The sequence below is a fragment of the Pteropus vampyrus genome, unplaced genomic scaffold (assembly GCF_000151845.1).
Source record: "Pteropus vampyrus isolate Shadow unplaced genomic scaffold, Pvam_2.0 Scaffold215, whole genome shotgun sequence".
Lineage (NCBI taxonomy): Eukaryota > Metazoa > Chordata > Mammalia > Chiroptera > Pteropodidae > Pteropus > Pteropus vampyrus.
This window is the reverse complement of record NW_011888996.1, coordinates 3,843,656-3,871,360: the sequence shown is the minus strand read 5'-3', so window position 1 is coordinate 3,871,360 and position 27,705 is coordinate 3,843,656. Positions and strand designations below refer to the sequence as shown.

Sequence of the window (27,705 nt, the reverse complement as noted above, 5' to 3'; positions counted from 1 at the left end):
AACAGATATGTCTAGTATGCTAAAGAAAAGACCCTTGCATTAAGACAAAGACCCTCACATTAAGACAAAGACCCTCACATAGGAAAAACTCTAAACAAGTTCTTTCTAACTCTTAGAATTCTATTATTTTATATTTAACAACATTCACATTTAATAATCTTAAACATTGCCAACATTAATTTCTGGCAATGCTCACTTCTGACAAATATGAGAAAACTAGCTTGCAGTGGAAATTTCAGTGCACAGAAAAATAGAGAGAAATCAACTTCAAGTCACAGTCAAAAACCGTGCAGACCATATCTGCTCTTCGATAACAGTATGTGCAGTAATCTGAAAGCTGTCAGGATTGATACACTTGCATCTTAACAACATGAACAAGGTGTTGACCTATTAAAAACTGTCAAACATTTGAATCTTGTTATTAAAATATAGATTCACATTATTTACTTTGTGACTTAAAACTTTTCCAGGTTCACATATTGCTTCCAATGAATATGTCAAAGTTCAAAAGAATATCAATTTGCAACTGAAAATACTGCAATATCGGAAATCAAGTATTTACTTAAGAGTTATGGCTGCAATCACCATATAACTATCTACTTTATTTAAATAAATGAGAAATGCAGAAATATGCTTGATATATTTATTTGATTATTTATGTTACAATATACTCACTCATAAGTCAAGCAGCTTAAATTTAGATCAACCTACTAATCATTCTTAATTCAGCCTAATGTATACATCTGAAACCAACTTCTTAAGTCACTTTTATGCTTAGCATTTTAATGATTATACTATATTGCATATGATGTTTTGCACAGTCTCCATTTATGTAGTTATACATGGATATAATTAAAAGGTGTGGCTGTCAATAAACAGCATCACAGTTTCATGTTCATTTATTTTGTAGATCTTTCTTTTTAGATTGCTTTGTAGATCACTTTCATCTTCGTGTAGATCTTTCAATAAAACTGAGTTACATATGCACTAGCATATTAAAAAACTAACAAAATTCAAAATATCAGTATATATAGATATAACAACCATAAAAAGAATTTCTTTAAAAGTACCTTCTTCAAGGATGGGTCGTGGGATAACAAATGGAATCTCCTGCAGAGGGTCCATATACTTGTGGCCAGCACTAATAATCTTTATTTGAGGCAGGCAGAGAACAAGTGTTCCTGGCATGGTCTGTCCATGGTACCAACTTCTTACTGTTCCAGGAATGTCACCAGATACAATTGTACTTGGGGAAGGCAGGCTATCATTTGGAATGAATACACAACAAGATTGTACTTCAAGCTAGAAAAGAAAAGCAAAATTAAATATTTGGATCAGGCTAAATTTGAGAATAAACATACCTTCAAATACCAATATCTTTACCAGAATAAACAGGCAAGCGAATAAAAAAGAAAATGTCCCATACTTGTGTCTTTATGAGTTTCTTTTTCTAAAGAACACAACAAACACTTGAAAAGGTTTGTTTTTTGCTATACATCTGATCAAATGGGTGCAGTGACATGAGCTGAAAACATATCTGCCTTTCCACAGTTCCATCCAAGAAACATAACTGAGTTAGAAAATGTCCTGGCAAAAAAAGGTGAGAAAATCCTCCTCCTTTTGCGGTTCATTAGATTTTGTTAACACCAGCTAAGTCCTTAGAACTGACTACCATTTTATTGCTCTTACTTTAAAAAACACACAAACTTCTAATTCTATATGAATTTGGCTCATCCTTTTTTACTTTATAGACTAAAATATAAGAAAAAAATGTTTAAAATGTTCAGATGATATCTCAAGGCAAACATTAAAATAGAACACGTTTATATCATATACTTTCTCTTTTTATACACATGTATACCAAGACTCAAGTATATATATCACATTTGTTATATATAAACACATACATGGTAATAAAGAAAATTCAGAAGACTTTAAGAGCGCTATTCCTTGCTTTTACTGTGATTTCATGTGAAATTTTTATACTTCCCTATCACCAGTGTAGTCACTTGGGTTGCTAGGGCCTTAGGTAGGTAAAACAAGATTAACCTGAATTCATTGTAAGTTCTTAATTCAAAAGCAATGTAGGTTGGTCTATTAGTTTTAGTTGGTTCTTACAAAGTAATATCCTGTACCAGGTTAGTAAACTGCCCAAACAGACTAGCACACTTGAATTATTTTTAAGAAAATAAAAAATATAACCTGTTAATTTTCTACAAAATATTTGGCATACAAAGGTATTATCTGAAAGTGCAATAAAAATAAACTTTGTTTGCTTAATACTTGGATATTGTAGTCAATTATATTAGCAAATGTACTAAATAAAAGATAACTAACAATATAGTAATATGACTTCTCTGGGGGCTTACATATTCCTTAGTGAGAGCATAATGATATGTAACAGCTGGAATTCCTTAATACAATAAATAATTTGCCAGCCTTATAAATAAGCAAACTTTCTCATCTTTGCTTCAACATTTCTGTGCATGGACAAACTTATGAATTCAGTGAAGAAAAATATAAGTAAAATTTTGCAAAAACAAATACATTGGTTCATAGATTATGAGCTCGTTTTTTAGTTTTAGAATTTTATCTTGCAGCTTAGACAATTTAAGTGTGTATATGTTAAGTAGTTAATTGATTTAAGATTACGACATACTTTTTTATTCTGAAACAGAAGTATATATTGTCTCAGATGTATTAAGTTTTTAAATATTAACATAAGTCATTGTCAGTGTTCAATAACACAAGTTAAAATGGCACACTGAGAGCATATTATCCCATATAAATACTGATTTGACCTTATAAGTATTTAATACTTCATGTAGGTACTGATGCTATGTTGAAAAATAGCTTTCAGTAATGTGACATAATTGGCTTAACATGTCGCCATATACAAATATATACATATAAGGCTGAGTGAGAAACGAATTGAAATTGTGCCAAAATTTCCAAAATCACAAAATATTCTAAAATTCCACTAATTCAGAAACAAATTATTTCATTACATTTAACAACCTGAGCAATGCATACAGAATCAATAGTATATTAGCATGAGATACATAACAACTCTAAAAAAATAAACTTTCTAAATATAATATATGTTGTGGGGATTTCTTTAATGATAAGAACCAAAACATATACATAATCCAAATTGCTCAAATTTATAATGTTACATATATTATATATACTAAAGCTATCACATAAATCTTTTTACACTTTTAAAATAACTGTTAAACTATATGTCTAAAATTGTGGTTTTAATGTAAAATGTTGAATGATTTATGCAAGTGAACAGAAAACTGCAGCAGTAAATTTTGCATTAATGTAAGGATCTGACAATCCAAGGGAAAGAAAATGAAGTAATCTGCCAGTAAGAAGTCCTCAAACTGGGGGTCAGATCATGTTCATGGAAACCATCTGGTTGGGACCCTCTGAGCCACACCAAACACAAATGATCTTTTAAAAAAAATATCCTATTCATTAATGCATCACAGCTGCACTGAGTGTTACTTCATTTTTCCATGGCAACATCCTTTCTGTTTCAAGGATCTTATTTCAGTTTTGGTAGCAACGTGTTCTTTTGCCAATATTCATGTGTTAAAGTGAAGGGATTATTACAAATTCTTGAAGCAGAACCACCCCTATTTTGATTCCTCTTAGGTCAAGGGCTACGTATCTAAGTATTACATACTGAAGATAAACCAATAAAGTAGAAATTATTTGGTATTCTTATTTTAATAAATAAAATTATTATCATGCATATTTTTTCTGAAGTTCCAGGTTTATGTGCCATTTGAAAAGATGCCATTGTGTACCCCCCATGTGTAAGATTTGGTAAACTTAGATTTTTCTAAATTGTTTGCTCTATAACTGTGATACACTCTGTGAAAAAGAAGAGACTAAGACAGGTTTCATTTATCATTAATCTGAACATTTTGTTTAGCCTGCTGTCTATCATATAGAACACTTTACATATAAATGCTCTAAAATTTTTTCTGCCTTTTTAAATAACAGTCCTATTTCTTCTTCCCAAATGTTTCTCTTGCTTTAAAACTTTAGACTCCAGCAATAATTATGTTTTGCAAAATTTCTACAGAATGAAATAAATGTTTCAGGAAACAGCTTTAAATGTTTTAAAAAATGAAACATTTCAGGGTATAATTTCATTCACTTTTTTTTTTAACTCATGAATTCTTTAATATTTACAATGAACTGAACAGGAAGTCAGGAACACAGAGACAAAAGACATAATCTCAGTGCTTAAAAAACTTAAAACAATAGAGTTTTAAACTATCAATAGAATTTTCACTAGAGCACAAGCTCTATGTCAGACACTGCCTATTTTGTTCACTCTATTATCTCAGTACATAGTACAGTGCCTAGCATGTACCAGATACTAAAAAAATTATTAAATAAATGAACAATTAGTTTTATTAGCATCAGATATAGATGTTAACTAAAATAATTGTTTAATGCATGCTCGTTATTTCATTTCACAGAACAACCTGGTAGTTAGGTAACTTAAAAAACTGACTTGTCAGCCAAATGGGTACAATTCCTGCTGTGGAACCTTTGACAAGTTATTTAATTTGTCCATCACTTCAGTTTGATCTGTAAATGGAGGGAAATCAATATTGATATAAAGATGTAACATATAATTGCCACCTAAGTGTTTGCTAAATAGTCAATAAACATATACCGAGTATCTACTATATGCCAGATCCATATATTAGCCCTCACAAATTTATAAATAATATTTACAGTCCTTTTAATTTAAAATGCTATTATTATTTACAGTTGAACTATGTATATAGACACCACCAAAATACACAAACTATTGCCTAAATCATAGTTTACACAAACTATTGCCTAAATCATAGTTTACACAAACTATTGCCTAAATCATAGTTTACACAAACTATTGCCTAAATCATAGTTTCCCTATTTTATATATTCTCAATACACTATGAAAATACTTCAGGTATTTTATATGTAGTAGAAATCTAAATATACTTATTGAGGGCATTAAGTTAAAAACCTCAAAAGTGAACCTTGAGGTTCACTTTTCCAGAGTGAGTGTCATAAATCTCCACACTTTTTCCATAAATTCTTGTCAGGGGAAGATATAAAAAGATTCCTAGATTTGTATTCCAGACTTCTAACAAACTACTATGCAATTGTTGTCACTTTCTCAATGTGTATAAAGACAGAGTCCTTTATGCAAAATTTTAAGTATTACATGTAAAAAATTACTTTCACAATTAAGGTGAGTAACAGTTGATCCATCTAGTCTGAAGTGTCTACTCTTGCTTAATCCTGGAGATAAGCCAGGAAATTCAATGGACATAAGGCCATCCAGTGGATTGCACAATATGATTACAGCATCAGTGGTCATATTCTATATGTAACTTCCTGAGAGAGAATTCAATCGTCTTAGCTCAACTGGCTTATGGTACCCAAGACACTCTGATAATCTCACCAAAATCACACAGGAGGATATGGGCAGTAGTTCCCTAAAGGAAAAAACAAAGCATTATTAGCAAAAGAAAGAAACAAGGATGCTTGGTATGAGAAATAAAGAGTTGATTACACAATACTGTATACTCAGAAGACTCAGAAAATACAAAAAAGACACCCAGGAAATGCCACAGAACAGCAACATAATCTCCGATGTAAAAGACAAAAACACACCAGGGCAGTGTTCTCCTTTATTTATGAATTCCAGGCCAGAGTGTTTTATTTTGTCCACTGCAGGTCACTGCCAATTATAAGCTTCTGGAATAAAAATGTAGCTCTTGATAGGATCTTTGCTGATTAGCAGATAGAGAAAAATTGCAAACAACAACTGAATTTAAGCTAACCTTTTGTAAGGCCCCCAAACCAAATTCATATTTTAAAAAAATTGTTCAAGACTACATGCAGTACTATAAAAAAAAAAAAACAACACTACAATTAAGTGTGAAAGTTCCTCTTCCCACTGAAAAACAAATATTGTTTATGTCTTTATGTAATTTAAGTCTTTCTATCATAAATAAAAAAGAACAAGGGCTTAGCAAATATCAACTTTGGCTCCAAAATCAACTTTCCAGAAACTCTGATTCAAAACACATTTACTTGCTCGAGCTTCTACTAAAAGAATAATCCTTTGATGGCTTTAAGTTATGATGTTCTGTTTTATCTGATGACAACTTCAGAGTTTTGGTTTATATTTTGGTTCATAAAACATCTTGGAAAACAGATATTACTTTTTAAAAAACTAAGAATTTTAGTGTCCAGATTTTAATCATTTAATCAGAATCAAGTTTTATCTTCAAACTTTTCCAGACTACATTAATATCTGGAAATATCTAAATACATCGTATGTATAATACAAGGCTGGGACTAGTGGTGAGGCAAGCAAGGTACCTAGATCATATGCAAGATAACCTATACAAAGATGTATTGTTTAGTACTTCTGTAATTATACATTAACTTATACTCAATAAGCTTAGTCAAATGAGGAACATCAGACTAAACTCTCCACTTAAAATGGTTAAGATGGTAAATTTTATGTTATGTGTATTTTAGTGCAATTAAAAAGGAAAAAATGAGAAATATCAGTATCCCTACTCATAACTAATCTATAACGATGTGTAAGATTAACTTCATTTTCAGCTATAATGAAGGCACTGCATTATTATAAAACTAGCAAAAAAAAAAACAAAAGAACCCCACAAATGTGTTAGAATTAGAAATAACCAAAAATTACTTAATCTTACCATTTCGTACTGCAGATAAGCAAAGTAAGGCCATAGTTAACATACAGAATTTGAAACTGCTGACCACTGGCTCCTAGAAATTCCACACACCCTTGGCTTCCATTAACTCTCTAGCCTTTCCTACCACAATTCTGATTACTCCCTTAGTTTCCTTCAAGGATACTTTCTTTTCTACTGACTACTAAACTGGTATTCCCTTGTCTCACTGCTATTTAAACTTTACTTTTTTAAATGATCCATTCTGGTTTTAACCATCTGTAGATGATTCCCAAAATTATCTCTCTACTGTGAATCTCCTCCTTAACCTCTAGATATGAATATCCTACTACCTAATAGATAGCTGGATATTTTACAGGCAATTTTGAATACATGTGTAAATTCAAACTACCTATTTTCCCTTAACCCTGAAAAGGTACTTCTTCCATCATTAACAGCTTCATTATCCACTCACACAGTAAAACCAGAACCTGGAACACCATTTAGACAGCCTGCTTTCTCTCATTCCCTAAATTTATTAATCACTACGTTCTGCTGATTTTACCTTAAGTCTCTCAGGAATCGCTAACCAAGTGGCCTACTGTCTAGTCTTTAGAAATCATTCTTTGACATGCTTTGTCAATTTTTTGGTTGTTTCAGGCAGCAAGATAAATCTGGCCCCTGTTATTTCATCCTGGGCAGGCGATGTTCTCCAGTGTATCTTAACTTGTTGAATATTCATGTGCCTACTTGTGAGCATACAAATATTATAAAGATTTCTTATATCATTCAGAATCTTAAATTGGAAGATATTCCTAGAGCTGTCAAATAATCTTGTAACTTAATACCATCTTTCTCATCCCCTGTTAATTATACAACTACTCAAAATGATATCAATAAAGAGTAGTTATGCTAAATTAGTCAATTTTTAGTGGAATGGATAAAAGGGAATGAACTTATTTAATACAACTACTTATATCATTATAAAATAACTTTTAGAACTAAAGTAAACTTCAAACAGTTAAATATTCTTGAGAGCTATTATATTCTAGATAATGCAATAGTATCATCTAGTTCAGTGGTTTCCAACCTTTCAGGCACCAGGAACCGGTTCTACTATGAGAATCTAATGGCTTGATGATCTGAGGAGGAGCTGAGGCGGTGATGCTAGTGCTGGGGAGCAGCTGCAAATACAGATGAAGCTTTACTTGCTTGCCCACCACTCACCTCCTACTGTGCAGCCCTGTTTCTAACAGGCCATGGACTGGTACCAATTCATGGCTGGAGGTTGGGGACCTCAATCTAGTTCTTCTACAAATGAGTAAATATTCATCTGAGACAGTATGTAAATTCATCATGAGCCAGGTAGTGCATGTCTTAGGCATCCTTTCAGTAAATGACTTTACCATTTCTCTTTGGGACTCTAAGAATTTTCTATGGGATCCCTCCAAGACAGACTCCCATAGATGCTTCAAAGAATGGCTCTTTGCCTTTTTCCTGTTAGATCTAGAGAATTACTGTTTCTTTTGTCTCCTCAGCATCTAGCTTGACACATAACAAAAATTAAGTGCTGAATGTGAGAATGAATAAAAAAGTAATAAATGAAGGAAAGAGAGCATTCCATATGGTATTCCTAGGTAATTAGCTATTTAAAAAATTAAGTTTATCCTAGGGCATTAAAAAGTTAAAATGCTTATGATTATTAAGTAAATACTTAGTTTTAAAAGTTTTTAAAAAATACAATATTTATCAAAAAGGATATATGAAATTTCAGAAAGCCAAGGAAGATATACTAAGAAGCAGTAGGACCTTGGAGCAATCCCTGAAATTAAATTCCATCTTCTTCACCATCTCCTCTGTGAGGAGAGTACAAGGCAAATAAATTTAAAAAGACACACTCTAAGAGATCTGCTGTAGTCTCACAATAGTAGAACAGATAAATACTTAGAAGAGAAAGCTATACACAACAGAGTCAAAAGAAGGCAAATTTTGTGTAGTACGTTAGACATCAAAACACAAGCTGTTGTCTGTAAAGGTATATTATACACTAAGTTTCAGAAAAGAAAAGTATTTTTCCTACCACAATTCTTAGTCACAAATCAGTAAAACCAGAAGACAACTCCTAAAAACAGCTGGCTTAAAATAAAGTGCTAAAAAGCATGGTATATAAAGTAAATTACTGGAGAAAGATCTGATAATATTTAGATTTTCCCTTTTTTCCATGACATATTATTTGTAATAAATCATAATTTAGAACTTCAGATTGAACTATAATCAGATAAGTTCATTATTATTTACATAATCATAGTTAGAATATGTGCTCTACGTAGTTACTCTTTTTTTACTACTAATTACTTTAGTATTTACCTTTATCGAATACTAAATACATCACAGATTAACCCTTCTAGAAGATCGCTAAACTAATATGTAACAAGATGGGTAGTGTTCATCAGAAAAAAAAAACCCCCACTTATATTACTGGTGATTTAAATAGTACAAACAGAATGTGTTAAATCAGTGAAATTAGATGAACACATAAAGGTCAGTAAGGCATTATGCAGAAACACAAGAAATAAAAAAGACTTCTTAGGTGATTTTCTGGTGACCATAGACCAGAGTAAGCTAAGAATAGGTTGAGTTTGACTAATTTGAGAAAGAGAGTATAACTGAGATAAAATTGTTACCATTCTAATTCCCATCAATAAAAGGTCTGCTTTGAGATTAAAGATTTTATCAAAATAAAAACTACATGTATAGTTTTCAGGAACAAAACCACGCATGGTCTAGTTAAACTCTACAATGATGGAGGGCCTGGATAAGTTTTATACAAGGACTGAGTGCTACATAATGAAAGAAATTATAAGGAGATAGTGTTTTATTTAAAGAGGCTAACACTGATTTTAAGTGTTCAGCAATATGTTCAGTACTGTATATATTCTGCTTCTACAATCCAGACAACATAAGATCACTAAATGTTTCTTGCATTCATGTCTCATTTGTTCCATCTGATGCCACCAGTACACTGAAGGAAACTCTAGGGAAGGAAAACAGAGGAGTCAACAGAAGGAGTTATTAGGATAATATTAACTGTAAAATTATGCGAGTTAAGATTGGTGAGACAGCTGATGCATGCAAAAAAGTCATATTTCCTGCAAGATATGAGTTAAAAAGAGAAACAAAAGAGTAGCAAGACACACTTTCTCCCTCCCACTCTTCTCTTAATTTTTCTTACAAGCAACATGCTCAGAAATGAGAAGCTGTAAACGATTGCCAATATCCAGGTTATTGGCTCTTATATTAGAGAGTATTTCAAATAACCACATTCACTGATTGATATTAGGCAACTGGAGTTGTTTTTAGATATATTTTTAAAAAGTGTTTTGATGGGTTTTCATTATAGTAATCAGAATATATTATAGTTATGCATAACATGTCTGTATCTGTCCGTGTTACTTTTCTAATACTACATAACAAATTACCACAAATGTAACAGCTAAATGTGATTTACATATCGAGCATTTGAAATATTTTAAATAATGCTTAAAGAGAAACAAAAAGTAGAATGAATTAATTTTTTAAATTCAAGGAAAATCTCAAAATTTATTTTTAAAACTTTATAAGAAAGAACATGTAATATGTTTTTCATATAATTTTGTTAATAATATGCAAATTGCACCAATAGTTTTCATCCAAATTATGGAAATAAGATGGTATATGCATAAGTGTTACAATGAGAAAATTTTTACCAATACTAAAGGTGCTAAAAAAGGATCACTGAAGTTAAAATCATGATTTTTCATTTACCTGCAGTGTGAGTCTCTTTACTGCATTCCATACCGCTCCAATAAATTCTTTCATTCTTTCTTCAGCACTTCTACAGCCTTCGGATATATTCAGCATGGCTTTCACAGGAACTGACAACGGTCTAGATTCTAGTATAAGAATAGCTAGTTATTTAACAGAAATGTACCTTACAGTTTCACAAAACTATATAGAAAATATTTAAGATTATTTCTTCCTTGTTTAAAATTAAAACTATTTGAGATTATAAAATATTATATTAGATTGTTTTATCATAAAATTACTGAATCATTTGCAACTATTCAAAAATAAGCAAACAGCAAGTGATCAGGGTTAGGAGGGTGTAGGTTACTCTTGTCAGTGATTGGTGATTGGAAAGTGGGTTTGTGAAGCAATGGTAATGTTCTGTTTATTGAATACCTGGATGTATTCACTTTGTGAAAATTAAGTTGTAAAGAACCATCTGTCTATTACTCACTATAAAAGTAATTCATCAATAAAAACTTTATTTGAAAAGGGAAAATTTAACTACAAAGTACATGATTCATCCAAAATTGGTAAGAAATGGAACTTCTCATATGTGGATTCTCCTGTAACAACAGATATAGACTCTCTCAATTCTAAAAACTGACTTTGATGGTAATCAAAAGAAGTATGTGATTACATAAAAGGCAGATTTATATATTAAGAAAAATGTGATATTCCATTCACTATAGTTTTGTTATTAAAATTTTGTTCATCTAAAATAAGAGAATTGACAATTTTATAATGTAAATCTTCAGAAATTAAATAATTTAATAATTCGTAACATATCTAGAAGATTCACATATATTTATATGTTTTGTTAATGCAATGCGAACATATAATTTATATGTAATATTTTAAGTAGCATAAACCAATCAGAGATTACTTTTCAAGACTTTTACTAAGTTGATGATCCTAGGATGTTTTTCAAAGTAAGTGACACTATATCACCAGTATGAGAATGACAACTGCCATATTTATTCATACTTTCCCTCTCCACCCAACTTGGTTCATATATTTGCATTTATATTACATTTACAATAGTTTAGGGCATGGAACACATACCTTTTTTCTCATACTGATAATCCCACAGTCTAGCATATTTGAAATTCAAAAAATGTTTGTTTAAAAAAAAAGTTTAGAAGAGATCCATGGAGATATCTGGGAGCAGAACACACTAGGAAGACAGAAGAACAATGCAAAAGTCCAGAGATAGGTACATGATTAGGATTTTTAAGAAATAGTATAGAAGCAGCAAGGGTAGCTAGAGCAGAGTAGATGAGAAAAGTAGGAAACATATTTTTTAAAGATTTTCTCTGGCTACTACGTAGAAAACTGACTACATGGACCAAGTATCAACTTGTGAGAAATGGTGGCAGCAATGGTGGTAGTAAGAAGTGGTGAAATTCTGTATCCATTTCAATGATATAGCCAAGAGGATTTACTGATGGATAAGATGTATGGTAAGAGAGAAAAACAAAGCAAGTCGACTCCAAGGTTTTAGGTCTGAGCAACTGGAAGAATGGAGCTGTAGGAGGAGAAGTGAGAAAAAAAGAAACAAATTTTAGACCTGTCAAGTTGAGATTTCCATTAGACGCATAAATGTAGATATCAAAGTGGCAAATGGATAAACAACTATAAAAAAAGGGAAAAGAACATGAACAGATAATTCACAGAAAAATGGAATTTGGCCGATAAGCTTATTAAGATACAGATATGCTCAACCTTACTAACAAAGAAATAAAAATTAAGACAACAATCATGTTGGCAAACATTTTAAATAGTTAATCTGTATGTTTACAAAATTAGTCATTGTTGAAACCTCTTGTGAGTATGTTTCATATATCACAAATATAAATAAGTATGACCTACAGAGTAGAATTATAAGAGGGCCAATATGTATCTATCAGAATTTCAACACGCATATTTTTCTGCAAAAAAAAAAAAGTCTCATTTCTAAGAATCTATGCTACAGAAATACTAAAACATGTGAGAGTGTATGCATACAGAGAATTTATAAAGGATGTTCAGTATCAGCGGTATTATTTGCCATAGCCAAAAAAAAAAAAAAAAAAAGTGGGGACAGAAAATGTTAAGGAACTTATCTGTCCATCAAAAAAGAAATGGTTAAATTAACTTCAGAATATCTGCAATGAAGATTATCATTTAAAAATGAGAGACAAAGGTTTGATAGAAAGCACATTTTTGATACCTTGTAAAGTGAAAAAATCTATATGTGTAGCATAATCCAAGTAAGTTTTTAAAATTGTGTGTGAGCTTGAGCATGTATTTGTCTACCCCATACACAGAGAAAGTTATAGAGGAGTAAAAAGTAAACCTATGATGGAGGTTACACTCTGAGAAGGGTAAAATGGAATTTATGAGGGGTAAGGGTGAGGGGGTCATTAACACTTTATACTCTTTACATTTCATAATGTTTTATAATAATGAATTACCTACTATGATTTTTTAATAAAACACATTTCTTTTATAGTCACTTGAACTTCATTGCTTTTCTTTTGTACATTAGTAGTTATGAGAGGAAAAGGTTTCCTAAACTTACTGTAGAACTCTGCCTACTGAAATAACTGACTTAAATGTAGACCAACCACACAAAAACCTGCACATGGATGTTTACAGCATCTGTATTCATAACTGCCAAAACGTGGAAGCAACCAAGATGTTTCTCAGTAAGTGAATCAATATAAACTGTGGTACATCCAGAAAATGGAATATTATTTCATCACTTAAAAGAAATGAGCTATGAAAACACATGGAGGAAATTTAAATGCATATTACTAAGTGAAAGCAGTCAGTCTGAAAAGGCCACATACTGTATAATTCCAACTATATGACATTCTGGAAAAGGCAAAACTATGGAGACAATAAAAAGACCAGTGACTGCCAGGAGTTAGGGCACACAGAGGATTTTTAGGTCAGTGAAACTACTCTGTGAGATACTGTAATAGTAGATACCGGTCATTATAAATCTGTACAAACACAGTGAATGTATACTACCAGTGAACCCTAACGTAAACTATGAACTTTGACTGATTATGCTGTGTCAACATAAGTTCGTCAATTATAACAATGTGCCATTTTGGTGGAGAATGTTCATGATGGGAGGGCTATGCATATGCAGGGGCAGGAGACATATGGGAAATCTCTGCACCTTCCCCTCAGTTTTACTATGAATCTAAAACTGCTCTAAAACATACTATAAAAAGTAAATATTAAAAATGGAGACCAAATTTTAAACTATTTGAAACAATGAATATAAAATGTTTCCACAGTAGTTGTTAATGGTCAAATTTTCAAAATCTGATCTAGAATATCAGTGTTATGTAAATACTATTATTATAACTTAAAAATAAATCCATCTAATAAATGCTAACATTATCAAGCAGTTAAGACACCATTACATGAGTATAAAGTGATGTAATTTCAAGTTACTAAGCAAAACAGTCACATGTTTATTGCAAATGCTATCTTCTTTAATATGATGATCAAATAAAAAATAATTAAAGGAGGCCCTGAAATCTTTATGTAGCTTAGTGCTGTTCAAAAAGCTATGACAAACATAATCAATTAAAAATTCTCATTAAAGAGCGTTATCTGGCTATTAGAGGTATAAAAGCATACTATTTTGGATATACTCATTTTCAACCCATCATATTTTCTAAAAGATAACAGGAAGATGAGTTTGTTTTTAAAAAAGGACAATTTTTTCTGTAGTTATATATATTTTATAGGTAATATATTTACACTTTATAAAACCGTGCCAATCTTGATCCTTATTTAACCAAAACCTCTGTATCACCTACTACAAGCCAAGTACTGCTATAAGTGCTTCATAAATATTAGCCAGTTTTAACCTCATCACAACCCCATGAGGAATGCATGATTTTTTAGACTATCATTTTCAGATAGGGAAACTTGATCATAGACAAGTTAAGTAACACTCTCAGTCACCTGGCTGGTAATTGGTAAAACAGGGCTGAGAATCTAGTTTTTATTTTTAACTACTATTCTTTTAACTACTATGTTATAGTCCCTCTTCTGTTACTCAAATTTTGTTTAATTACTTCTAGTTCTACCAAATGTAATAAATGTATCATATTTTTACCAAGGATCATGGTACCACAAATAGTTCAGAAAGCATAAGATTTGTTCATTCCCATGGGAGCTAAATAAAATCTACATTAATATGATACACTGATACCCATTTATTACACTTCTTGTTTTCAACAATAAGGTAATTTTTAGACTAATACTTTAATGATTAAAATAATATCAACAATTATTTCTTAGGCATGTATCATCCAACTTGGTATAATACTGATCCTTTATTTCTGTGCCTTGGACAAAGTCCTGCACTTGGAGTCAATTTGAGTTAGAGTTTCACCTGTGCCACTGCAATAATTGGAGAAAGCAATTAATCTAAGTGTCAGAAGTTAATAATACCTATATCTAATGTCAAGAATGCTGTTTAAATCAATGTATATAAAAACAGCTCATAAAAGTATTGTAAATATAATGAATAATGATGATGAAAAATAACTGGTATAATGTATAAGAAAGAACTTTATCAGATCTGAAACACTACCCTCCTTTTCTATCACAATCAACCAATTGTTTTAGTTGTACCTTACATGCCATTCCCTCTGATTTCCCCAAATTAGATTTGGTCCTTCCTCTATAATCACAGAATTCTGACATAATTCTGTATAACATATTTGATTTTTCATGGTATAATATTAAACATTTGAATATTTGTGTCTACAAAAGTAGCGGCAAAGCACAGTTGTAGGGTATAGCAATAAATCACAGTGAGTAATGGTTGGACTTTGAAGGTACATCTTTGGTTCTGCCCCCTGCTAATCTTTCTCTTCCAATGAGAAATAATCTTTATAGACATACTTATTAACACCAATTAGATAAAATGGCCGAGGAAGAATAAAGCTAGAAAATGCAAACCACAAAATTAAATGACTAGTTTGGCCCCTATATATCAACCAATGATTTATATCAGCACATTCCCTTCCTTTCTTAGGGTTGAACTGGAACCTGGTAACAATTACTCAAAGTCAGCAGATCAGAAAACTCTATTCTTATTTTGAGGGTTTGAGTAATAATGTCAATGGTTAAATGGTAACACTAAGTATACTATAGTATCCATAAACCAATGGCACCAAATACTGACATTTGATATCAAATGGCTTATGTTCCTGAAGTTCAAGATTCTCAAAATAACAAGGTTACTTCATGATAACAGTCAAAAACATTTGTTCTGCTACAGCAATAAAATTCATTTTTCATAGTTAGTGAATTAAAACTTTTTGTTTCATCTGCTGTGTAAAAGACTTAGGAGGTATCATAAAAGTAGGTCAAGTTTAGTACTTGGTCAATAAGGGAGGATGATTTCTATTAAGAGTAACAACAACAACAAAAGTTCCTATAGCAATTTCTCCTTTAACCATAAGATACCTAACCATCAATTTTTATATTTATGCACTTTATTCAATATAGTGCTTATACTAAGACAGTTTTCATTTTGCTGAAATAACAATCCATGTTTCCTTCATTTATTTATATCATGTAGCGCCTTGAAATAGTATAGTGCCTTCTTCAGTAAATACTGGCTGAATCAAATGATAGACTTTTTAAAAAGAGAAAAAAATCATCTGTACCTTCTTGAAATCTTCCCCAAATGGTGTATTATTTGACATTTTTGTCAAAAATGTAACTTTGTGTAACATACACATTTATAATTTCATTTTTATTTGAAATTTTAAATAATCACCTAGAAGAAAGTGTGCCAATCTTAATTTTTTTCTTTGTATTTATGAGGAATAAAACTATTCAGCCACGTACTTATAGCCAAGACAATATTGCGCCAGGGGACAGCTGTCTTAAACAGAGTTGAATTACTTTAAGAGGAAGGGAGGAAGGGAGGGAGGGAGGGAGGGAGGGAGGAAGGAAGGAAGGAAGGAAGGCAGGAAGGCAGGCAGGCAGGCAGGCAGGCAGGCAGGCAGGCAGGCAGACAGACTTATAAAAATAAAAAACCTCCTGAGAATAAACCTTACAAACTCAGGCTGTGGATCATCCTGGAGCGGCAGCATGCTTTAAGCAGTCATTAGCTGAGAGATTACTACCAAAGAGAGCCCAAATGAAAAATTGTGGCTTCCTAAGAGATAAAGAGGGGAGAGCTGCCAACCTGGGAAAGAGAGAAATGCTTCAGTAGGACTTGCAGCAGGGCTACAGAGTTGTTCTATCACAAGTTCGGAAAGCAAGAGGCTGAGTGACCACCGGGCTACCCAGAAGGGCATATTTTCTGGGTTTCCGGGCAGGGATTTGAAGGAAGAAGAGGGTAAATCCCTCAGAAGAGAAACCAGACCTGACTCAATAGTAATATGCAGTATGACATTTCCTTATCCTGTTCACAAAGACATCATAAAAGACTTGGATAAAGTGTTAGTTGTGCATAGGCTTAACATGTTCTCTTGCTGATGTATGGTATATTTTTGGAAATATTTTTATTACAGAATTAATATATATTAATAGGTGAAAAATCGAATAAAGCAGCTCACCAAAAAATAATGGAGAGAAGGAGGGAAGAAAAAAAAATTAAAATATTCCATAATTTGAACATGTAAGAAAAATCATTCGAAACTACTTAAGGAATATCTACTATGTTTGAGAGTCTATGTTAGGAACTAGGAATGCCATGGTGAACTAAACAGACACAGTCTCACTCTCATTAAGCGTGTGCGCGCACACACACATACACATATACATATACACACTATGTGTATATATGTGTATATATATATATATATGTGGCTTTAAAATTTTTTAAAAATGAAACAAAAAGCTCTTTAGTGGTGGAAGTTCAGACACCAGTGGAATAAATATATTTACATAAAAGTTTCCTCATAGCATGACTTGCAATAAGGAAACCTAGATACCATTTTTTATTCTATCAATTTAAGATACGTGATCTTAGAATCACTTCAACTATTTAAGTTCTAGTTTTCTCATACAAGTTTCAGAAGATAAGCATTAAAGGCTGCCCAAATCTCACTGGAAAAACAGAGTTTAGGCAGAGATTCTATTGTCTATTAAAAAAAAAATTGAGAAATACAAAAAGAGGAGGAGAAGAAAGGGGAGAAGTGAGGAAGGAAGGAGAGAGAGAGAAAGATCACTGAGTAACACCATCTTATTGTAAGTCTTAAAGCAAAGATAATAATGTCTCTAGACTCTAACCTTCAAGTTATACCACAATGATCCATTGAGACGATTAACATTCTTTCACCCAACCTAATTTCCAAAATAAAACAAATAACAACAACAAAAGTTTGAACTTCCATTAACTTAAGTGTGTGTACACCCACAACCAACACTATTGCCACGAGAAAGAACAGCACAAAGTAGAATATGAGCTATGGCAACTTTCAGATAATATCATAAGATCTTGGAGGAGCATCAAGAATTTTTAAGTTGAAAGAGGCAGTCTTTTTGCTTACAGCTGTAACTCTTGCCCATGCTGGTATTGTTTCCCACATATTTTATACTCAGGACTAGGGTTTAACAAAAAGATCAAGGGAGTCTAAAATAATGTAACTGACTTTCATGTAGTAGCATGAAATTGCTGTCGATATTTTATGTTTGCCCTTCAAAGGCACCTTCGCACTGTTTCTCCTTCTGCAGGTAAGTCCTTACCTAACTTCGGTCTTTATAGTTACAAGAGTTCATAGAGAAACTAAAGATAAGCTAACCAGGAGACTGTGAAACAATGAATAAGAAATGAATAAGAAAACCTTGGTTAATCAAATTGCTACAAGAATTTGAATGGTCTCATACGTTTTGGAAAGCAAAAGAGGAAGGGGAAGAGAGGACGAGGAAGGAAGATGGAAAGGAAGCTTACTCCTTTCATAAACTCAAAAATTTTATTCAGTGTCTATTTACTATATACCAGGATACTGTAGTAAGGGCTGGAAATGTGACACAATCCCTGTCCTCCAAGAGCTTACAATCTAGAGGGGAAATATAAACTTAATTAAACACAGAAGGTCTTCAAATAATGTCGAATTTTTCAACATTGCTTCGCTATAATGTTGATAAGGAAAAAGAACTGATTCCTGGACAGGACCACTGTGTGGTGTCTGCACATTATCCCTATGTCTGCATGGATTTTCTTCGGGTCCTCTGGGTTCCTCCATCATTTCAAAGACGTGCACATTTGGTGAACTAGTGTGTCTAAATTGTCCCTCTGAGTGTGGGTGTGTAAGTGCACCCTGCAATGAAAGGGCACCCCATCCACTGTGAGTCCTGCCTTTTGCCCTGAGCTACTGGGATGAAATCAGGCCACCTGAAACCCTGAACTGGAATAAATGGCTTGGGAAATAATTCTCTTACTTGTTTTTATTCATCTTAAGTGTATGTATGGTTCACATTTATTTCAATATTTAATACTGTAAGTGTTTCGGGTCCTCATTGAGAAGTATGGTGATGTTTTTGTGACCAGAAATATGCCAAAAGAACTTAACTCTTATTTACATCAATTAGCCTATGCTAAAATTGGTTCTGTCACTCATTGTTTCACTTAAAGTCCCAGTTTTCAAGAACCTATCACGACGTTAAGTGAGGACTTATTGTACATACGATTATTATCGTACAGTATGATGAATGCTATATTATTCAAATATTCCACAGAAAGACTGGCTAACTCAATTAAGCATTAACAAGAAAGTCTTCACAGAGGAGGTAACGACAGAGTTGGTTTGAGAAGGAATTCTTAAAAAAAGAAGAAATTGTAGGCAGAAAGAACATGAACAAAGGAACAGAGGCACAAAGTTTAGTGTCAGAAGTATACTGCACATCAAATAAAACTGGTATACTTGACGTAGGTCTAGAAAGGTAAGTTAAAGCTTAGTTGTGAGGGCCTTAAATATCATACTGAGAAACAAAGTTTATCCTTAAACTACTAAGATGATGGTGGAAATATCTAAGTAGGAAGTATAATAAAATTTGGGCTTTAGAAGAGAAAATTCTGATATCAACGCAGAGGATGTTTCATTGGAAGAGGGAGAAACTAAAATCGGAAGACTAATTAGGAGCTGTTTTGCTAACACCCTACATTCTTCTCATTTTATTTCATTGCTGATACAGAAGTTGTAAACTGACCTATTAGGACCCCAGTACATAATCTAAACTTTAACCTAAATAAATTCATGAAATGTGTTTATATGACCTACATTTGATCCTTTTTCTTTTAAGTGGAGAAAAATAAGTACTGATTCTTGACTAATGTATAAGAGTCCTGCACTACAAAGAAAAACTCCAGGCCTAAAAAATTCACTATTCTTTTGTCTGGTGATTTAATCTGGCACAAACAATTACAGTCATTTTTAAGAATACACTAAGTACATAATGTAAGTATTTACTGAATGTACTATTTAAGTTTCATTCCTTCAAATTTGTTTAAAATACTCAGGGAGAAAGAGAAAAATAGAGACTAATTAATGTAGGTTCCTACTTCTAAAGATAATTCTCTCATTGCCTAAGAAATGAAGTCACAGAACCCACACAAGTCAAATTCTTTTCCCAATATTATCCCACCGAAAATTAAACACAACTCTAGGGGAGCCTAAATGGACTTTGTGTTAACTTCTTAACCCAGTAGAAATAAGGATCAAAGATTAAAAATTAAGTTCTTTATTGCTGCTACATTTTGCACTCCTGATTACAGAACTAAGAATTGTGCTGGGTACACATACATATCTTACAAAACTGGAATAATGCTATACAACCTGAGTGATCTTCGAAAGACTACATTCCTCCAGCTCCCAAGAGTCACAGCCTTACTAATTCCATCTTACAAACCACAGGGTTAATACGTTCATGCCTTTTGTCTCCATTTACATCAGTCACCAAGAGAAGCCCAAAATTCCAAGGACAATCCTTATTACCCAGACCCTCATCACCAAAGAAATCTATACAATCCCCAACTGACCCCATCTCTCACTCCACAACAACACTGAAATCTCTTCCATTCTGCCCTCCAGAACTCATGCTACTTCATCAGCAAAAATCTCCTACATCATCCTAAAACTTTTCTTTGAACTTAGTCTTCATCTTCTTATTCTAACAAATCTGAGAACACTTGTTTCAGTGGAGTCCTCTTGAGTAACTGTTTTCTCTCCCATACTCTTCATAGGATTAGGCCTAGAAGTGGGGTAAATGGCTTTCTTGGGCCTCATTGTCATTTCTAGTCTATTTTTGTACCTCTCCCCTAAAACAAATAAAAATAGCCTCACTTTGAATTTCATCCAATCACACATTCATTGCCCCTTCTTATTGGAAAAGTTCATCTGATCCTGAGGTCAGCACCCTTGCCCCTTCATTCTTTGGAAATTTTAGTTCCTGACTCCCTGTCATCCTCTGTGTCAGAGACCATAATGCTCATTAAACAGTCCATTCGTTCTCCTATATTACCCAGCCTGCATCTGGACAAGCCCACGTAAATGAGTCTCAACAACAAAATATAACCTAAAGTGAAATGATGCTTCCAAGCTTTGGAGGCAAGTAAGAGCTGGCTGGCATTCTTTCTTCACTTATCTTTCTCTTTGTTTATCTACTGGATACATGCAGACCGTCCAGAGGATCAACAGTGGGAATAAATGAAAAACGCCATGCTTGGAGAACTGCTTGGAAAACTACCAAACTGTGAACACAACAATGGATTTCCCTCGAACAAGAAATGAATTCTATTGTGTAAAATCACTAAGATTTTGTGGTTGCTTTAAAAAGCCATTGAACAACAATGACTAATAGGACCCATCAGAGGAATCGAACAGTTGATCATCTCTACTTTCTTAAAACATTTTCTTCACTCCCTTCTGGACACCACTGTCCCTATGTTCCCCTCTTACTTCACTAGCAGCTCTGTGTTGCTTTTCTTGCTAGTTTTTCATTTTCCAGACCTTTAAATGTTGAAAGGTCCAAGGATTCCATTGTTGGGGCATTTCTCTACAAACACCCTTTTTTTAGATGATCTCACTCAATGTCATGGTTTAAGTATCCTCTACATGGTGACAATTCCTAAGGGATAGTCTGGATCTACCTTCTAAACTTCAGACTATTTATCCATCTGTCTACTCAACATCTCCATTTAATAGGAATTTCAAACTTAACATAGTCAAAGCAAATCTTTTTGAGTCTTCCCTCTCTGCCTCCATATCTTTCCTTTCATATTCAAGTCTTAGTAAATAGCAAATCCACCTTTCCAAATGCCCAGATTAAAAAAAAAAAAAAAAAAAAAAAGATCCCTCTGTCTCACACCATACTGTTCGATAACTGGCATAATTTTATTGGCTCTATCTCAAAATATACCTCAAATTTGACCTATGTCCTCTAGGGATATTATCCTGGTCCAAGTCACCATGATTACAGGTACACACTATATCAATAGCCACATGGCAACTGGCCTGTTTCTACACTTTTCTCCCTAGTCTACTTTCAACATAGCACCCAGAGTGACAGATATCCTCCAAAAGAAAAGCCGTATTATTCCTCTAATTATAATCCTTCTGTGGCATCCAATCTTACTCACTTCAACTAGTCAAAATTCCTACAATGGCTTTTAAGTCCTTAGAGGACGTGGCTTCTCAATTGTCTTTTTGACTCCCCCTTCTATCCCTCTTTTCACTGCTCTCTGCTCCAACCAGGTTGCCCTCCTTCCTATTCCTGGAAGGCAATAATACTGGCAAAAATACTGGGTTGAAGAATATCATGTCCACATCACCTTGCTTCAATCCCCCATTTCCTCAAGTCTGTAGAAGATGTCACAAGCACTTAGGGAATTTCAGCATAGCAGAAATAAAGGCAGACAGATGTTGATTTGTGAATCTTATTATATTACTATTATTTCATTCAATTGGTGTGGCCCGGAAAACACTCGAAAATGAGATAAAGGAAAATGCTGACCTCTTCCAAGATTTATGGGCTATGGAAAAGTTGCTTAGTTCGATTTAATAAGCCTTACTGAGTACTTACTTATGCTAGGACCTAGAGAAACAAAGATATATAAGACGGGTTATGCCTTTGAGTAGTTTACATTTGAATGAGGTAAATAGATGGGTAGCTTACTAAATCGATAGGTGGCACAGACCTATTTTAGAAAATTTTTATCATAATGTAGGAAGTGTAATAACTATAGAAGCACTATCTTATAATAACTTTTCAATCTTTTCTCAACCACATATGATTAGCCATGGAAAAGAAACTATCATTCATAATCCTAATGAATTTTGGTGTCACCAGAAAGAAAATTAAAAATACCTCTCGTAAAGGGTAAAAAAAGAGTCGATTTTCAAGTGCAAAAATAACTTAAACATGTGCTTCTTTCTCCAAATCTATGACAACCAACCTGCTGGAAATCTTCATCACTGTAAAGGAGGGTAACCAACATTTCTGCAAAGGTTCTTTCTCCTCCAAATATAACCTACAGACTACTCTCAACCATAGACTACGATTCAAGAATGAATAGCATCTATGAAAACCAGTTTCCTATCTGATGTTCAAAGCCCTGTGTAAGCTGGTCTTGCCTCTCTGAATCTATTCAACTTTATTTTCCACTACTTCCACTAAAGAATCTCCACTCCGATTCACCACCTTTCCCCTGCTGTTCACCCAAGTAAAGTGCTCCCTTTTTACTCCTGCAATTCTTACCTACCTCAAGTTATACCTCTCCAATGAAAACTTTTCCATTTTCTAAAATCTATAGTAATGGTTCTTTCCCCTAAATTTTCCTCAGTTCTACAAAGCCTACTGCATTGCACATGACTTTTTTCTCTCTAGCTAGAACCTAAAGTTCATCAGAACAGAAGCCATGCCATATACTACTTTGAATTTCCCAAAGCACTTAGCACAGAGTTAAGAATACTGTAAGAACTCATGGTTGTATTTATTATCTGACCAAAGATAAAATTTTACCTCAATATCCTGGTTGTACCTGAACTACTATCATATTTCAACATGTAAAAAAATACCAAACTTCTGATGTAGTTACCCTGAAAGATTATATGCAACAATTTGAAATGTACCCAAAACTGCTGACTTCTCCTAGATATTTGATAAATATCCCTGGGAAACCGGGGAACAGATATGAAAAGATATAGATCATCAATTTAAATCAATTAAAGGACAGGGGGCAAAAAAAGGTTAAGGAATTTGACCATTAAACCCCTAATAAATAAAAATAATGAGAGAAAAGTTTTATTCATTCATTAAACAATTATTTACTACATACTTACTCAATGCCAGAAATAGCTGTTAGATTCTGGGAACACAAAAGTAAGCAAGTCAGATATGGTTCTTAACATTAATTCTAGATGACAAAAGGAATGGAAACTATGATGAGTGACAGGAAGACAGAATAGTGTTAAGGTAAGGAATTTGGGAGGAGTGACACAGACCTACTTTAAAAAGACTGAATAGGGAAGGTTTGTATACTGAAAGGGTAACCTTTAAACTAAGACTTGGAGTAAGAAAAGTGCACAGCTATGAAAAGAGCAATGGAAACAGTATAAACAACATATGCAAAACATCTCAGGCAAGAAAAAGTATAGAGTGTTTGAAGAAATGAAAGAGGATGAGCGTAAAGAAAAAACGACAAAAGATGTAATGGAAGAACCTGACGAAGACTAGATTAGGTCAAACTACGCAGGCCATGGTAGGGAGTTTGGATTTTATCTTGAGTGCAATAAAAAGAAAAAGTCAATAAAGCTTTTTAAACAGGGAATAAAATGATCCAATTTAGATTTTTAATAAGATGACTTTCTGTCATCTGGAAAGTGAATTAGGATAACTGAGATCAGATGATGAGATAATTTGGAATCAACACCAGTGAGACTAGTTAAGATATCCTTACATTATTCTGTATAAAAAGTTACTGGCTGACTAGGGATGTTGCATACAAACAGATTGAGGGAAAAGATTCAAGATGTAACAGGCAGAGTGGACAGGAAAAGGAGAAACTCAAGATAAATCCTCAGTTTCAGCCTTGAACTACATGGTCAATGGTAGAGGGGAGAGGTACAGAGTTGCAGAGATTTGACACATTAGGTTGAGAAGTATGTAAGATACCTAAACAGGGATGTCTAGGCAACTGAATATGAGACACCTTTTAACAAAAAGAAAAAATAAGACCAGCATAACAAACAAGTCAGTTAAGACAAATGTGAAATAGAAAGATCATCAGGGTAAAATAAATATTATTATATAGGCATGAATGGAAACAATAGGTTTTAAGGCAACTTTAAGACAATTAAGATGGGAGAAAACAAAAACTAAAATTACACTGCAGGGTCAGAAGGCAGTAGATGAAATAAGCTTCACCATGCTTGAAGTCTATACCTTTCCTTTTAAAATGCAAACATATAAAAATGTGATCCTTACTTTCTATCTGAATTCTGTTTTATCATTTTATAGAATTTTCACATATCTTACTTTATTTAAGTCTTACAAGAAGACTTAAATCTGTGAGATATTGTTGGGTACACTTATTACCATTTTATAAATGAAGAAAATGCAGCTGTCTGAAGTTAGCTTGAAATGGGAATAGAGTTAAAACCTAGGTTTTTCGGTCCCCAGTCTACTGTTTTACCATATCTTTCTAATTTTTGACCTATTTTTACACTGATCATTATTTTTAGAAGCTTTATTAGACAATATAAACTTAAATAACTTTAAGAAAAAGTGACTTTTACAAAGTAATACTATTTTTAAATTTCTGGACTTTAGACAATATATAAAGCTTTAAACAACTTACCATAGAAACTGCAATGATGCCTAAGACTTTTCATCAAAATACAAACTACATTCGATACTATCACTCCTGAAAGCCCCTTGGGAAATAATGGCTTTTGGATTCTGCAAGTCAGCGTGACATGGCATGCAAAATTGCATCTCATGCTGAGCCAACCAGGAAAATATATGTCATCACTCTGTGACATTCAGAATTTCATCTGGAAACTATAATCTTGTTCTAACTGCTACAAAGAGGAGGCAAAAGAGACTTCATACAAAACAATTTGGTTGAATTTTTGCTGAATTCTTGCCAGTTCGTGTAAAAACTAGACTAACTTATTTATTTCCAAAGAACTCTATAATATTCTAAAAACTTTTAATGTATTTATCAACACAGTGTATTCTCAAAATATTTTAAATTTAACTGACAGTTTAAATCATATGTTAACATAACTCAAATTAATGAATCTCTAGAAAAAATTCTTTACAATGAAATTAAGTCACAAAATAAATAAATGTGCAAAGCAACACTGTACTATTCAAAACTGTATACAACAAAAACACCTCCTAATTCCTTCCCCCCAATTAAGTAAACTCTAGATTAAGAAACACACAAAAACCTGTTAAAAAGTGTGCAATTTGCCTTATGAATTTCTCTTCTAGATTTTTTTTCCTCCGACCCCTAGTTCATGTGTGCAATACTCTCATAAACCATTTATCTTATTCCTATCAAACAGAAGTGTGTGAATGTGATTTACTCTAAGTATTATATAATCAACATTTTATACTTCAAACCTGCTATGACTAATTGTGAATGGAAAAAATTAGTAGACACAAACTGGAATATTGAATGCCTCTCAAAAATGATTCCCAGGAGTCAGGTTTCTGCTATCCCTATATTTTCTGGTATTACATCTCATGCCCCTGAACACAGACGTGGATACATGACCCAATCTGGGCTGCCACTTAGGCAATCATAGTACCTAACTTCCTTGGCCACAATGATTATCCAAGATGTGTGCACATGATCCAAAACAGGCCAAACAAAATCCTCCTCAGGTATGTTTTCAACAGATAATAGATCTGATCTGTTTCTGTTTGACCAAAAAGAGCTAAGAATGAGTCCAGATGTGCCACAGCTATGTACACTGCTAAATCAAGAAACCTATGTTCTGTCAGAGAAAGTTAAGCCAACACAATCAGACAGAGTCCTGATGGTGTACGATCTGGTTCTAAGTCATTCCAAAGAAACAACATCTTTGCCTTTGGTTATGGGAATCAATAAATATCTCTGCCCTTTTTTTTTTTTTTAACTTAAAATCATTTGAATACAGTTCCTGTCTTTTACAATCGAAGTCATTTCTAATTTAGAAATATGTCTTCCCTATTAAAAGAGTCACCTATTAATTAAGGGAAAACTAGGCAATATGTTAGTAGTTGCAGTTACTCAGCCCACTCATCACCTAGCCTGTATAGGCTCCAAAATGCCCTAAAATGTGTTAAGCATATTGTGGGGCTTACCTCTTCATTTCCCAGGCTTACTTCCTCAAGAATCATTCAGCCTTACTGCCCATTTAGCTTGCCTGGCTCACACTCCCGTTACCATAGTAACTGATCATTATCTAGATGCATCCCTGCCTAAGGCTACGTATTTGGAGATGCTATTGATTTCTTTACTCTTCTAATCTTTTCTCTGTCCAGAACATTTCTTGAACTACATTAGCCAATACTTTTCTCAGACTAGTTAACCCTAAAATTTCCAAATAATAATACCCAATACAGCAGTCCGTCCTCCAAAAATGTGGTACACAAAACTACGAGACCATCCATTAAACTGTTGGAGAAAAATATGAGACTATCTATTCGTATTTACTTTAATTTAAAAATGAGAAAGATGTCTAATATTTAATAAAGTAGAATGACATTGAACCCCCTGTCAGAAGGTCACAGATAATACTATGCTAAGTACACTAAAGAAAGAGTAACATTTAATAATAAGGAATTGGCAAGGGCCATTCATTCTTTCGTTTTCATTTAATTGTGGCACACTACTATACACACACACACACACACACACACACACACAGTATATACACACACATATATATATACACACACACAGTTAATCAAATTTTATTATATACTTTTAATTAAACTAATCCTCACAATTTGGATACACACTTTTAAAAGATTCTTGCAAAACACACATATCCAAACATATAGATTAAAGATATCACTAATTTATTTAAAAGAAAAGGCAATACCTTTACATTAATTTGGAACAATATCTTATTGATACAAGGAAGATGGAAATTTGCTAGCCTGAGGTCAA

General features: G+C 33.1%; 1 protein-coding gene across 6 annotated transcripts in view; it reads right to left on the bottom strand.

Moving 5' to 3' along the window:
- LOC105300614 (vacuolar protein sorting-associated protein 13B-like) overlaps positions 1-27,705 on the bottom strand; it is a 361,156-nt gene that overhangs the window by 51,727 nt on the left and 281,724 nt on the right. For all 6 annotated transcript variants that reach the window (XM_023538219.1, XM_023538222.1, XM_023538221.1 and 3 more), the window contains 2 exons: positions 10,542-10,669; positions 1,071-1,302 (listed from right to left, as the gene is read on the bottom strand). In XM_023538219.1, the coding sequence (XP_023393987.1) occupies positions 1,071-1,302; positions 10,542-10,669 (360 nt within the window). The remainder of the gene's footprint in view (positions 1-1,070; positions 1,303-10,541; positions 10,670-27,705) is intronic.